General features: G+C 35.2%; 1 protein-coding gene across 1 annotated transcript; it reads right to left on the reverse strand.

Moving 5' to 3' along the window:
* Nucleotides 1-2,569: 2,569 nt before the first annotated feature.
* LOC100875968 (pupal cuticle protein-like) lies at nucleotides 2,570-12,015 on the reverse strand. The gene is made up of 4 exons (XM_076541721.1): nucleotides 11,878-12,015; nucleotides 9,999-10,394; nucleotides 5,281-5,555; nucleotides 2,570-3,998 (listed from the first exon to the last, which is right to left on the reverse strand). Exons 1-4 carry the CDS (start codon nucleotides 11,896-11,898, stop codon nucleotides 3,797-3,799), a joined length of 894 nt encoding a protein of 297 aa, XP_076397836.1. The 5' UTR covers nucleotides 11,899-12,015; the 3' UTR covers nucleotides 2,570-3,796.
* Nucleotides 12,016-17,018: the final 5,003 nt, after the last annotated feature.

Below are 17,018 nucleotides of genomic sequence, written 5' to 3' on the forward strand. Positions count from 1 at the left end.
AATTCGTCGCGTGGTAATTTGACGCGTGGTAATTCGACTCCTGGTAATTGGACGCGTGGTAATTCGGCGCGTGGGTATTCGATGCGTGGTAATTTGATCCTTGAGTATTGAGCGCCTGGTAATTTGATCCTTGAATATTCGGCGCGTGGTAATTCGATGTGTGGTGATTCGGCGCGTAGTAATTCGTCGCGTGGTAATTTGACGCGTGGTAATTCGGCGCGTGGGTATTCGACGCGTTGTAATTTGATCCTTGAGTATTCAGCGCGTGGTAATTTGATCCTTGAGTATTCGGCGCGTGGTAATTCGATATGTGGTGATTCGGCGCGTAGTAGTAATTCGACGTATCGTAATTTGATCCTTGAGTATTCGGCGCGTGGTAATTCGATATGTGGTGATTCGGCGCATAGTAATTCGACGCATGGTAATTCGATGCGTGGTATTTCTTTTACTTTGAACTTCATGCGCCAACTTGTGGGTTGACTTCTGTACTATACTCATATTCTACTTTATCGACAAGCCTACCGCACTAATTAATTCACTTAGCCTATTAATCTATTAGCTCGCGTATTTCTTACTTGACTACCGATACATCACTGATAGAGCTAATGCGCATAATCTATCGACTGATAAATTTTCATTTCAATACTTATCTACTATTTCAATCACTTGTTTTCGATTTTATCTATTTCTCACATAATACATTACTTGTATTTTCTCGACACTTCCTTTTGCATTCATTTATACAGTCAATTAGATATTAATTTATGTTTCTGCAATCACATCCTTTACCTACTTCCTCTCTAACCTTGACCATACGATTATTATCCATACTCATGTATCTGGTTCAGTTGTATCTTCTCTTTCATATGCCTTTGAAAATTTCAAGTATACCATATGGATCCTGATTTAACCTATGTGGGCATGCACTTATTCCGTCATCCTACATCGTCCCAGATTACTCACGCTTGAATGTAGGTAAATAAGTAAGCAGGTAATGTAGGCGTCGGCCAATGTGAAATGGAAAGGAAGAGCACTCCCTGTTTGATCTATGCGTTGTGAAACGTGAATACCACATAAGAATTCCTGACATTAACCGGAATTCGAGTGATGCCGATTGTTCAAATCTCTTTCGATATTTTATGCGAAATGACTTGATCGAGATATTATTGTACAGTGGCGTAGCTAGGACTCATATTTTAGGTGAACCAGGTTTCAAACGTATCATTGTTTCTGGAAGTTTGGGGATTTGGGGATTTGGAGATTTAGGGATTTATGGACTTAGAGATTTGGGGATTTAGGAATTTGAAAATTTGAGGAATTATTAATTCTATTTATTAAACAAAGTCGTTTGATTTCTTAAAAATCTCCAAACAAATCTTTTGTTTCCATATACCTTACGTCTTTTGTGCAATATATCGAGTGTTCTCTATCTACATCGCCATTATCAGAACTCATCATCTACTTCAATTTGCAACCACCATAAATCCTCATCTCCCCATCTATTTTCCTTGTTTACTTCTCCCGATCCATCGATAAGAAGAAATTTGATCCAGATTTTAACCTTGAACGAAAGATCGGATTTCATTATTCATCACGCTTTATATGGCCAATTAAACGCAGTCGTCGCGATAAGGATCACGATAAATGACTCGTGATCCGAGTTCTGATCGAGCAAATGATCCGTGAATCGTGTCGGCTACCGGTAGTTGAACTAACCCCAACGTGCAGACACCATGGAACCGGTTCCATCGCTTAAAAAACGGAGAACGTGACACCGTGTATCCTAGACGGTAATTCGTGTTGCCAACAAGGACGTGATTGATCATGCTTGACGAAGAATGCCACGCTTTAAGGTCCTGAAACTTTGATTTCAGTTGACTGTTCTTTAACATTTGCCTACAAAAATGTAAGTCGTTGTATGTGAGACATCTGTCATTTTTATATATGTCATTCTATATAAGTCATTCTACATATATCATTCTATATAATATGTCTTCAAACATTTCAAGCCATGTGTTCCCACTAGCATTTTATTTTTTTTGGAAAAATAACAATGCTTGTATAGATATTCAATACTTTATTCAACAAATAAATTGTTACAATAAAAATAATATGTCTCTTCGTGTTAAAAGTTTGAGTTGTCATATGAGTATATTGAGAACATATGCACATATGTGTAAACATATGTGTATATGTGTACATGTGTATATGTGTATTTTAAATGCATTGTATAAATATTCAATACCTAATTCAGCAAATAAATTGTTATAATAAAAATAATACATTTCTTCATATTAAAAATTTGAGTACTAATATGAGTATACTGGGAACATATGAACATATGTGTAAATATATGTGTATATGTGTACATGTGTATATGTGTATTTTAAATGCACTGTATAAATATTCAATACTTTATTCAGCAAATAAATTGTTATAATAAAAATAATATGTCTCTTCATGTTAAAAATTTGAGTAGTCATATAAGTATATTGAGAACATATGAACATATGTGTAAATATATGTGTATATGTGTACATGTGTATATGTGTATTTTAAATGCACTGTATAAATATTCAATACTTTATTCAACAAATAAATTGTTACAATAAAAATAATGTCTCTACGTATTAAAAATTTGAGTACTCATATGAGTATATTGGGAACACATGTGCACATGTGTATATGAATGTCAATGCTGTGTACTCGTTTCAAATGCACTGTATAGATATTCAATATTTTATTGAACAAATAAATTGTTATAATGAAAATAATACATCTCTTCGTATTAAAAATTTGAGTACTCATATGAGTATACTGCGAACACATGTGCACATGTGTAGATGAAAGTCAATGCTGTGTACTCATTTTAAATGCACTATATAGATATTCAATATTTTATTGAACAAATAAATAGTTATAATAAAAATAATATATCTCTTCACATTAAAAATTTGAGTACTCATATGAGTATACTGGGAACACATATGTACATGTGTATATGAAAATAAATGCAGTGTCAAATGAGTACTGGGGCAAAATGAATTAAGTAGATTAATGAAGGTTAGGTTAGGTTCGTTTTCACTTGTAGGTTTGCAGGTTGAAAAAAAAACTAGTCTTTGCTAGGGATTAATTATAATCTCCATTATGTACAAGCATAATTTACAAATTTATTCACCTGCGCTACTCAAGAGGTTAATACACGAAAATATTCGAACAAACTTCATTTACATCAAAATTGCAATTCTGAAAAATTAGACTCACAAATTACAATTAAAATTGTATAACCGAAATTTGTCTAAGTGAGAAATAAATTTCATTTCATTGAAATGAAAAGTGACTACGGATCTATTGTTCGAGTGCTCTCGTGTACACTTTCCCTGACTAACAAACGCGAAAGCGATGAAGAGATCACCTTGAAGAGGAATGTGACAAGATTTTTGCAGAAGGATATCTGTAACGGTACACTTCACCGTTATTCCATTTCCATTCGAGAACTATTCCAAACGTTCTCACTTTCAACCAATAATTTTTCCTTTTTACAACTTTTTTACGTTTTTGCACTTTTTTACAAAATTAACGAAGATTAAAAATCTCACGAAGAAAGACATTTTTTTTTAAGAAAGGAAAGGAGGTAGATGAAACACGATTGCAAATGACCAGCCGCAACCGCAATAAGAAAGAATGAAAATAGAGAAAAAAATATAGAGTTGATTTTCAGTAATATTTTCTCTGTCACAATGATCGAGGTAGATCGAGTGGATCGAGGTAGAACATGAAAGAAATTAAAATCGTTCTAATACTGGTTCCAACTGTTTCCGTTCCAGGAGGGATTGTAGGCGCCTGAGGGGTTCCATGATGGGTTGTGGGGACCTGGTGCCGGTGGAGCGGGACGCTGCGCTTCGGCGTTGAACAGAGAGAAGTGCACCGCTTTGGCTTGTTGGACTTCTGGGGTGTCTACTACGCGACCGTCAGGGCCTAATGGAGCTGGAGGTCCACTGGAACATTACAATCATAATGTTACAAATTGGAGATTAGGTTAAAAAAGATTTAGACGTGTGGATATAGTAGTTACTTGAGTATCAGGAAATTATGTAACGTGTCTTTAACAAGTGGATGATGAAAGACGAGGTTTACTTTGAGTATTAAAATAAACTTGCATGGTATTCAAGTATATGATTATAATTCATATGTGATTATAAAACAGTGGAAATTATGTAACGTGACTTTAACAAGTGGATGACAAAAGACAAAGACTACTTCGAATATTAAAATGAACTTCTATAGTATTTAATTATATATGATTATAAAGGATTGGAAATTATGTAACATGACTTTAACTAGTGGATGACGAAAGACAAAGGCTACTTCGAATATTAAAATAAACTTCTTTGGTATTCAATTATATATGATTATAAAGGATTGAAAATTATGTAACATGACTTTAACTAGTAGATGGCAAAAGACAAAGGCTACTTCGAATATTAAAATAAACTTCTATAGTATTTAATTATGTATGATTATAAAGGATTGGAAATTATGTAACGTGACTTTAACTAGTGGATGATGAAAGACAAAGGCTACTTCGAATATTAAAATAAACTTCTTTGGTATTCAATTATATATGATTATAAAGGATTGGAAATTATGTAACATGACTTTAGCAAGTGGATGATGAAAGACAAAGGCTACTTCAAATATTAAAATGAACTTGTGTAGTCTTCATAAATATAGGTGTTTAACCCTTCAACTGCAAATGTGGTTTATAAATCATATGTTAAAATTAAAATCAGAAATGTGGTATATAAACAATAAGCTAATTCTTGCTAGTATCAAACAACACCTACTGTCTATATGCCACTAAAAATACAGCAAACAGATCTTAATACAAATCTAGATATAAAATACAATATCAATTCAGTAATAAGATCAGATGAAAATTAGTTAAGATTAAATTGAAGCTTATTGAAAAAAGAAGATATCTACAGTCAAAAATGTAAAACATTAAAAATTGAAACTTACTAAAAGAAAAAATACCTACAGTCGAAATTATAAAACATTAAAAATTGAAACTTACTAAAAGAAAAAATACCCACAATCAAAATTATAAAGCATTAAAAATTGAAACTTATTAAAAGAAAAAGTACAAGTAAGATCTCCAGTAGAAAATGTTAAACATTAAATTGAAACGTTTTAAAAAAAAACCACCCACAGTCAAATATATTAAAAGATAAATGAGAAATATCTGTAAATTCCGTTACTAAAATAAATATCTAAAACCTGTAGTGTGCGCCATAGTTTCCAGGTGCATAGGGACCAGCAGGGCCGGGATAAGGGCCACCAGGGCCCCCGGGGCCTTTGGGCGCCCTAGCATTGGCGTCAGCTAGCGCGGCTAAGTGAGCTGCCTTCAACTGTGCCACTTCCGGTGTGTCTACCACTCTTCCGTCGGGTCCTAATGGCGCTGGGGCTGCGTGGCCACCATACGCTCCAGGATGACCACCGCCATACCACTGTGGTGCACAGCAAACCACGTGCAAGGTGACAAAGAGAAGAATCTGAGGACAAGAAAAATTTTGTTAATACACTATGTATGTTTAATAATATTCATATTGTGTGAATATAATTTTTGTGAATGTTATGTGAATATAATTTTTGTGAATGTTATGTGAATACTATTTTTGTGAATGTTATGTGAATACTATTTTTGTGAATGTTATGTGAATACTATTTTTGTGAATGTTATGTGAATACTATTTTTGTGAATGTTATGTGAATACTATTTTTGTGAATGTTATGTGAATACTATTTTTGTGAATGTTATGTGAATACTATTTTTGTGAATGTTATGTGAATACTATTTTTGTGAATGTTATATGAATATTAATTTTGTAAACATTATGTGAATATTATTTTTGTAAATGTTATGTGAATATGATTTATATAGACATGTAAATATTATTTAAGTGAAAATTATTTACATTTAATTTGGGTAATTTGTTTGAAATAGTGATCTGAGGAATGCCTTATATTGTCTAATACCAAGAGTGAGAAATGATTAAATATTATTTGTACACATGTATAAATCAATACTATTTCTTGTCATATTTTAATAATATTTAGTTGCTTAATAAGTAAAAGACCTTCTGCCAGTATTTGAAAAATACAAATTCTACTAATCGATCTTGATTTTTATAATAATATGTGATTCAAATTTTGAAATTGTGGGTCATGTACCTTGACTGTGTTGGTTAACAAAAATTTTAAAATAATAGACACTGAGATTCATCTTAAACAAATTCAATTTAATTTAGATAGAACGATCAAAAAATTCAAGAATAAGAAAATAGGAATACTAGGTAATATACAGAAAGGTCATATATTAAATGACCTAGAATTACTATCCCGATGAAAATAAAAATCGCAAATAATACAATTATTTGACAAAACATTTCGACACAAAAATATTTAAGAGAATCTTGTAAGCCTATTTTGTAGTAAACTTAGCACAAATTTGAACATACTAAAAAGTGAAGTAAAGGAACAGGAAATAACGAAGAAAGACGTCTACTCACAAGGTACCGGATCATCCTGTCGAAGCTCAGAACACGTCGATCCAGCGACTATCAAAAGAGCTTTAGATCCACTATCGTCGATCGTCCAATTTATAGGGGTACAGGCTGCGTTAGTATAAGGTGCCCCACCCCTTGTAAGGCGGTGAGACACAACGGGGTATAACCACACCCAGGAAAATGCTCTGCTTAAGACTGGCTGCCATGCCCCGTAACATTTACCAGGCATTAACAATGACATCGTGTCCCGTAACCTCGTCAGGAATAAAACTCGATTGCCAGCTATGCGACACTAGCACGTGGACGCCCGTCATCGCGGATGCAATTCCGACGTCCTCGTTATTCCTATATCTTATCCTATTAATCCACTGCTATCCTATTAATCTCATATTTTTCACTGTTATTCCTAATTTTCATGTTTGAAAAATTATTTATGGGTGCGAAGTAGGATGTACAAAGTAGGTGTGAATAGTAACGGGATTGAAGACGAGATTTGAAGATTGTAGTTTTTGGGACTTTGAGGAATGTGGAAGGCATATTCAAACTTTTATGGTTGGATGTACTAGTTACTAGTTTATTAAGTTAATACTTTAGTTAGGTATTTGAACTAAGGGTCAGAGATGGTGGAATAAGTTTGGCTCGTACAGAATTGTATCCTAGGAGATAGTCTTATATCCATCTGCTACATTCATAGATATGTGATTAAATATGTGGACATATGTGATTAGATATACTAGTTTATTAATTAAGTTCTCAAATAATACTGTATTCTCATATTTCCACTAAGGGTCAGAAGTGGTGTAATAAATTAGGTTCCCCATATCCACTGTGTCCACACATGTGAACATATGTGAATAGATACACTAGTTTATTAAGTTCTCAAATAATACTTTATTCAGATATTTCCACTCAAGATCAGAAATTGTATAATAAACTAGGTTTCTACAAAATTGTATCCTAAGTAAAATTGCATCTTAGTCCCCACATGCGCCATGTCCACACATGTGGACATATGTGGTTACATACACTAGTTTAACAAATTCTAATACTTTATTCTGATATTCAAACTAAAATTCAAAAATGGTATAATAAAATAGATTCCCCTAAATTGCATCCTAGGTAAAATTGCATCCTAGTCCCCACATCCACCATATCCACACATGTGGACATATGTGGTTACATACACTAGTTTAACAAGTTCTAATACTTTATCCCGATATTCAAACTAAAAGTCAAAAATGGTATAATAAAATAGATTCCCCTAATTTGCATCCTAGGTAAAATTGCATCCTAGTCCCCACATGCGCCATGTCCACACATGTGGACATATGTGGTTACATACACTAGTTTAACAAGCTCTAATACTTTATCCCAATATTCAAACTAAAATTCAAAAATGGTATGATAAATTAGGTTCCTCTAAATTGTATCCTAAGTAAAATTGCATCCTAGTTCCCACATGTCCATATATGATCATATGTGGACATGACTGAACTATGGCGTTTAAATATCAAGTATGTAGGTGTCTCCAAGAAAAATGGTGATTGAAGAAGATTACTCAGAAATTTATATCCCATATTACCAAGCATTCTATCATCGTTTCTTTTTGAAGATATTTACCTTATAAACTTGTAGAGAAATCTGAGAATATGTGGACTGAGTGATGATGTGGACCGTGATAGTGTGGGATGTGTGGTAATGTGGATTGCTAGGAAATATAGAATGCGTGGTAATGAACACAAAATATGGGATAATGTGTGATAATGTGGAATGCGTGGTAATTGCTGAATAATCCTCCATTCTCTACATTAGTATTTTTCCTAGAGAAAGGTATCTTAGGGAAATACCCTACTATGTACTCTATTCATGTACCCAAAGTATATCTACTTATTTACCTACTAGGTATCTACTTCTGTATCCACTTGTGTACCTATGTACCCTAGGCACTCGCAAGCGATCATTTCCTCAGTTAAATCACAACATAGTCCTAAAGACTTCCAAGGAATGTATATCACGAGTGCACAATGAGAACCTCTCATATCCACATAAGCATTCCACATTTTAAACTTGAAATGATATCAGCAATCTAGGAAGTCGTACCATAAACCTTGATCAACGCTAGAAAATTACAGATCTAACCGATACGTTCATACAATGATTCAAAGAAGCAGGTGATCATTTGCTACAATCAATACTTGCTACCACCGCCAAATAAACAACTGTTGATCAAAAATTATATGCCCGTCCATAAAACCTTGTTAGAGACCTCACTAGACTTCTACTGCCTTCTACTGAATTTAAACTGCCACCTTGTGTGCCACCACAATTTTCAAAGTACCTCAACTCCATTTTCACCTTCATCCGCGTGTTGTCACGCGGTGATACAAGTGGTGCACACAGCTTCCTTTTTATTTTTAAATAACGAACGTTGTTGCAACAGTTGTCCTGGTTCAAAGACCAACTCATGCATTGTTCGCGTGTTGACCTGAACGGAACTGCGAGCTTGTCGCCAACGCTTTGATAACGAGGTAGATGTGGTCGAGAGGACAGAGATTTGAATGGCTGAGAACGTGCTAGATCGGACGGGAATGCGTTACGCGAACTAATCAACGGGTGACATAACATTTTCGTATTGGTTACTCCAATTTTCTTACTATTTCCATACAATAACGTATGTATATGATTTTTATGTAAATTGACATGTCTTCACAATTTTCTATTAACGTTACATTGCTTCAAATTTTGTTAACACTTGTTTTCATATTTCATCTTCGATTTTCTCACTATGTACTTTTGACGCAATATTTTTTATGAAGAATCGATGATTTTTAAATTTTATTTCTTCTTTAGTTGACTCAAATTTTTTTGATATTCTATTATTTTTTAAATATTCTGTATTTTTATATCGTACACTTTATTGGTGCTTTCATGCAGTTTTCTGACTCGAAGGCGTGTAGGAGGAAATTGAAACCTAACCTCACTATTTTGTATCTTAATGTTAGTTCAATTATTGTTAATACCTCACATGTTCATATCTCATGTCACCTCACATGTTCATATTCATATATGAATATATATGACTTACTTAAGAGTTATACTCTCAAGTATAACATGATTAAAAGAGGCAACCATTTTCTCACTGTCAATTTTGTCAACACAAGCACACATCGCAAAAGGGTAACAAAATAAACAACAGAAGCTCCAGTAAATAATTGCAATCTCTTTAATCGGTCATCATAATCAATTCCATACAAAACCAAAACCATATCATACAATAAAACCTCGTACATCATAGCTCAAGTACAAAAAGAAGACAAAACCAGTGACGTTCGACTCTAGAACCAAAACTTCATCTCCAGACACCTCTAATTACGATATCCACGATAAATGTACTGGTTCTAAACTCGATCGTGCCTCAAACCCAATTCACCAATGGATCTGAGGATAATGTTGAACGATCTTCGAAAGTTGGTCCGCGTGCGCAGCCAAGTGCGCAGCCTTAGCGTGCGCAACTTCCGGCGTGTCGATCACGCGGCCATCATGAGCCAATGGCGCTGGAGGACCGTGGTACGCGTTCTGCACGGGACTTATGTACTCCTCGTATTTTCCATCGGAATAATCCCCGTATCCCACGGGTGAAGCCTTCGCAGCCTCCACGGCGTACGCTGCGAGGTGTGCTGCCTTTGCGTGAGCCACTTCCGGCGTGTCGATTACTCTTCCATCTTGAGCTAGGGGTGCTGGAGGTCCGTGGTATATGCCGGCACCGGCGTACGGGCCGTACGTTGGAATGGCGGATGCTGAGAGGAGAAGACAACAAAATGGAAGCTGAAAAAAGTATTATAGTTTATTATTAGAGACTTCTATTATTCTATTATTATAAGTAGTTCTTAACTTGATTAATAAATTTTGATGAGAGTAAATTTTGATGGTGATTGTTAGTAAATTATGGGGTAAATTTGTTATTTTATTATAGAGACTAGTAGTACGTTTTTAATAAATGGAAGACTATAGGTCTTAGATTTAGGAGGAGTTTATAGCACAAATTTTTAACTTGCAATTACCAAGTGATCAAAGTCAGATTTTCTAAATGAGGACTTAAGATTTCCTTGAATATTAAAAATTCTGAATTTTCAAACTTGCAAAACTCATCACCTATTTCTGAATTAACAAATTTCCATATTTTCAAGCTGTCAAACACCTAAATTCCCAAATCCTCCAGTTCTCAAATTCTCTAGTTCCCAAGTTCTCCAATTTCAAATTCTCAAATTCCCAAATCCTCCAAGTCCCAAATTCTTCAAGTCCCAAATTCTCTAAGTCCTAAATTCTCCAATTCCCAAATTCTCTAATTTCCAAATCCTCCAAGTCCCAAATTCTCAAATTCCCAAATTCTCCAATTTCCAAATCCTCCAAGTCCCAAATTCTCTAAATCCCAAATTCTCCAATTCCCAAATTCTCCAATTTCCAAATCCTCCAAGTCCCAAATTCTCTAAGTCCCAAATTCTCCAATTTCCAAATCCTCCAAGTCCCAAATTCTCTAAATCCCAAATTCTCCAATTCCCAAATTCTCCAATTTCCAAATCCTCCAAGTCCCAAATTCTCAAATTCCCAAATTCTCCAATTTCCAAATCCTCCAAGTCCCAAATTCTCTAAATCCCAAATTCTCCAATTCCCAAATTCTCCAATTTCCAAATCCTCCAAGTCCCAAATTCTCTAAGTCCCAAATTCTCAAATTCCCAAATTCTCCAATTTCCAAATTCTCCAAGTCCCAAATTCTCAAATTCCCAAATTCTCCAAGTCCCAAATTCTCTAAGTACCAAATTCTCAAATTCCTAAATTCTCCAATTTCCAAATCTTCCAAGTCCCAAATTCTCTAAGTCCCAAATTCTCAAATTCCCAAATTCTTCAATTTCCAAATCCTCCAAGTCCCAAATCCTCCAAGTCCCAAATTCTCAAATTCCCAAATTCTCCAACTTCCAAATCCTCCATGTCCCAAATTCTCCAATTCCCAAATTCTCCAGTTTCCAAATTCTCTAGTTTCCTAACTCTCCAATTCCAGAACTCTTCAATTCCCAAACTCTCCAATTCCCAAATCTAGAAAAATACAAAATCCTCCCAAATTCTACCACATCTCAGCACATATAAATAACAAAACTCCCCCCAAAAAATTCCCCAAACAAAAATCCACCAAACGAACAAAACTCCCCCCAAAAAAACAGAAGTCCAACTAAAAGTTAGTCGGACTAAAATGCCAAAATTTGAGACTAGCATCAAAGATATGAGGAAAATTTTGAGGAAAACAGATACTCACAAAGAGCCTCATGTTTGCCATGATCCACGATCAGATGCTATTCTGCCGGTCGTAGAGACCCAGGTACACCTTATATAGTCGTGGAACAATACAAGCGCCCACTTGTTGCGCTTGTAAACAAGCTAACGCGAGTGTACGCGAAATATTTGCTCGCGCGAGCGCGCGTTCCGCTTGATTTTCACATAATAAGAAGAGGTAGGGAGAGGCGTATCTGTTTGGACGAGATCGAACACGGTGAAAGAAACCACAGGGTGAAATGTTACTGTTGCGTCAATTTCGATAAATGGTCGTTGCTGAAACTCGTGAAAAAGTCATCTCCTTACGCCAGAGCGTCCTTCTTTGATTCGATTCGGTTCGAGGGTTCCGCCGGAAGTGTCTTCAAGGTTGCGACGCTGATCTTGAAGATGGGTGTCAGGGATTAGCTCTCTTGCCTTTCGATATTTCCTTCTTCTCTCGCTTTAATTTTTAGATTTGTAAAAGTGAAAAGTTTTGAGTATGCAATTTTGTAAATTTTAGATTTGCAATTTTGTAATTTTTAAATTATAAAATTTTGTAATTTTTGAATATATAATTTTGTCATTTTTAAATGTACAATTTTATAATTTTTAAATGTACAATTTTGTAATTTTTTAATGTACAGTTTTGTAATTTTTAAATATACAATTTTGTAATTTTTAAATGTACAATTTTGTAATTTTTAAATGTACAATTTTGTAATTTTTAAATTATAAAATTTTATAATTTTTGAATATACAATTTTGTAATTTTTAAATGTATAATTTTGTAATTTTTTAATATACAATTTTATAATTTTTAAATTATACAAATTCATAATTTTTAAATATACAATTTTATAATTTTTAAATTATACAAATTCATAATTTTTAAATACACAATTTTATAATTTTTAAATTATACAAATTCATAATTTTTAAATATACAATTTTATAATTTTTAAATTATACAAATTCATAATTTTTGAATACACAATTTTATAATTTTTAAATTATACAAATTCATAATTTTTAAATATACAATTTTATAATTTTTACATTATACAATTTTATAATTTTTAAATATTTAAACTTGCTGTCTTTGAATTTCCATACGTGACATTTTGACATTCTTAAACTATAAAATGACCAAATTTATAAATTTCAAATTTCAAAATTTTCATTACAAAAAATATGAAAGTACTCCAACTAGGAAAGTTTCTAAATGAAAGTTTGCAACTTTGTAGTTTCTACTTGTGCACCCTCTAATAGCATTCTAGATCAACAAAAATAGCAATCAACATTTCAATAAAAAGTTAAAAATAGAAATGGAAAAAGCATTTAAACGTAGAAACGTTATACAATTATTTCACTTAGATTTTTCTCTGAGAATTCTTATAAAACAGCAGTAGGTTTACATAATACATGTCACTTTCTAGTAACTTCATACTGAGGAGTTTTCTTTCGATAAAAATTGCTCGTTGGTTTTGCATACGATAGATTCGTGGGTTCTCAATCTTCGATGTAAATTTCCAGAGAATTCCATCACGTATCGCTACGCCCGAGTTCTTAATAATCCTTCGAACAATTACACTTTGCGAAAGAGGCTGGTGAACAATGACACCCATTTGAAGGAACAATCAGGTCTAATGAGCACTGAACACCTAATTGGGACAAGTTCGTTATGATATAATGATGACATGCAATTTGAGTGACCTGATGAAGCGATAAGGATACTTAGCTAAAAATGGATAAATAAATGATTTTGTGATGAGGATGTGTTGTGATGATAGGTAACTTATGTAGGTTAGGTAACATGGAAAGGTTTATATAGTTATAAGAGACTCTGTTTATATTGCCATATTTTATATGGATTTTTCGCATGGTGGCGTTCTACCACCACTGAACGTTGTGATACTTGTTGGATCAATGTGATGAGTGTTGTGGTGCTATATGTTGTGTTAGAGTGGGTTGTATCGCCACACATTTTATTACCACGCGTTATATTGCCGTGGATAGTATTTCCATGCGTTGCTACCATTTTGTGTTGAATTTGTAATACGTTATATTCGCCACGCGTTGGATTACTAAAGGATCTATCACCACGCGTTATATCGCCATGAGTGGTATTTCCACGTGTTGTATCGCCACGAGTGGGTTTTCCACGCGTTGTATCGCCACGAGTGAAATTTCCACGCGTTATATTACCATGAGTGGTATTTCCACGCGTTGTATCGCCACGAGTGGAATTTCCACGCGTTATATTACCATGAGTGGTATTTCCACGCGTTATATTACCACAAGTGGTATTTCCACGCGTTATATCGCCACGAGTGGTATTTCCACGCGTTATATCGCCACGAGTGGTATTTCCACGCGTTATATCGCCACGAGTGGTATTTCCACGCATTATATCGCCACGAGTGGTATTTCCAAGCGTTATATCGCCACGAGTGGTACTTCCACGCGTTATATAGCCACAAGTGATATTTCCACGCATTATATCGCCAGCTATTGGATTACCACGCGTTATATCGCCACGAGTGGTATCTCCACGCATTATATCGCCACGAGTGGTATTTCCACGCCTTATATCGTCACGAGTGGTATTTCCACACGTTATATCGCCACGATTGGTATTTTCACGCGTTATATCGCCACGAGTGGTGTTTCCACACGTTATATCGCCATGAGTGGTATTTCCACGCGTTATATAGCCACGAGTGGTATTTCCACGCATTATATCGCCACCTATTGGATTACCACGCGTTATATCGCCACGAGTGGTATTTCCACGCGTTATATTACCACGCGTTGTATTTGCACGCGTTATATCGCCACGAATAGTATTCCCACGCATTTTATCGCCATGAGTAATATTTCCACGCGTTGTTTTCGCTTTCTATCGAATTCTTGGCGCCTTATATTCACCAGCAGTTCTACCTCCACGCAATTTATTACTTCACGATATATCGCCACGCCTTCCTTTTACTCTGCATCATACTCTCCTTGCATTATATTTCCCCTGCGCTATATGACCACTAATTTACATAAGATTGAAGCAACCGATCCAACATAAATTTTGAATTTAAGAAAATTTGTCCATAAACGCGTATAAAAATTGAACTGTCGCAAACGGTGGCAATCGTCTGTTAAATAGATGAGGAAACAACATTGAGTAATTTAAACCGAGACCCTCTGACCGCCCATTTTCACGCATGAGTGCCAAACAGAAAATGAAAAACTTTGAGAAATCATAACGATGGAATTTTTAAATGATTCTCGATTAAGTAATCAAATAGCGACGTAACGCGTTAAATAATGAATTGAACGCTTTATCAATGTTAACACCTTCAAACAAGGACAAGAACTTTTTAGGGTTCATTGTGTTCACTTTTCTGAACGATTTCATAGTAGAAGTTCAAATTTCGTCATTTATATAGATCAAGTTAAAATCCTGTTCTCAGGAGATTATTCCATTAATGGCATTGTGTTCTCCATTTAATGTGGATTAGTCTTGTACCTCCGATAAAGGTATTAACCATACTAATCGCGGTATTACTATATTCCATCAATAGCTCTGTAACAGCTCATGGACAGTGGATCGATACGTTCGTACGATATTACATATTACAGATATATTGTAGTAAAGTTATCTAATAATTTATTCATTCTGATATCGTCACGAATTTTATTTCCACGTATTATATCGCCACGAGTGGTATTTCCACGCGTAATATCGCCACAAGTGGTATTTCCACGCTTTGTATCGTCATGAGTGGTATTTCCACGCGTTATATCGCCACGAGTGGTATTTCCACGCGTTATATTGCCGCGAGTGGTATTTCCACGCGTTATATCGCCACGAGTGGTATTTCCACGCGTTATATAGCCACGAGTGGTATTTCCACGCATTATATCGCCACGAATGGTATTTCCACGCGTTATGTCGCCACGAGTGGTATTTCCACGCGTTGTATCACTACGAGTGGTATTTCCACGCGTTGTATCACTACGAGTGGTAGTTCCACGCATTATATCGCCACGAGTGGTATTTCCACGCGTTATATAGCCACGAATGGTATTTCCACGCGTTATGTCGCCACGAGTGATATTTCCACGCGTTGTATCACTACGAGTGGTAGTTCCACGCGTTATATCGCCACGAGTGGTATTTCCTCGCGTTATATCCCCACGAGTGGTATTTGCACGCGTTGTATCGCCACCTATTAAATTACCAAATCTAATCTAATTAGCATAAATTCAGTCTATCATATAGTAATTCAATGATACGTGTTACATAAGCCTGCAGTACTTTCTTCATAAAGAATTCCAAGGACAGTAACTAGGATATGATCAACTTCACAAGTAAATTTGCATCATTAAAGGTACATGTCACAAAACATTACATCATAATTGATTCATCATCAAAGGAAAATCCTGCATCCACTGTTCTAAATGTCAAAACAACCCGCCAGAAGTGACATCCGCTACTATTCTACAACACCATAAACAATCAAGTGAATGTCGATGAACGATAGGCATTCGCTGTCGATAACCGTCCCTGGCCTCGTGTACCGGCTTGCTGACACACCTAATCGTCCCATAGTGTTCGAGAATGATCCTGGATCAGGAAGCAGGAAGCAGGACTTAACGAGACGTCATCGTGCATTCAAAGAATATGATTAGGGAGGAAAGGAAAGGTAGGAGGTTAGGATGACTAGGTGATTAGGTTGACTAGGTACTATTTAAGGCAGGAGGTAACTTAGATTCATTAGTCTGCGCTAGGTTATGGATTAAGAATTAAGGTTCTGGGTCTCCTAAAATTTTTTGGGAGTTCTAGATGAGGATTGCTTCAAACTTTCTGGGGGGTTCTAGTTGAGGATCTCATCAAACTTTTGGGGGGGGGTTCTAGATGAGGATCGTTTCAAACTTTTTTGGGGGATTCTAGGTGAAGATCATCTCAAACTTTCTGGGGGATTCTGGAGGGATTACTTCAAACTTTTTAGGTGGATTCTAGATGAGGATCACTTCAAACTTTTTGGTGGGTTCCAGATGAAATTCACCTCAATCTTTCTGGGGGATTCTAGATGAGGATCATCTCAAACTTTCTGGGGGATTCTAGATGGATTATTTCAAACTTCTGAG

Source organism: Megachile rotundata, chromosome 16, assembly GCF_050947335.1.
Source record: "Megachile rotundata isolate GNS110a chromosome 16, iyMegRotu1, whole genome shotgun sequence".
NCBI lineage: Eukaryota > Metazoa > Arthropoda > Insecta > Hymenoptera > Megachilidae > Megachile > Megachile rotundata.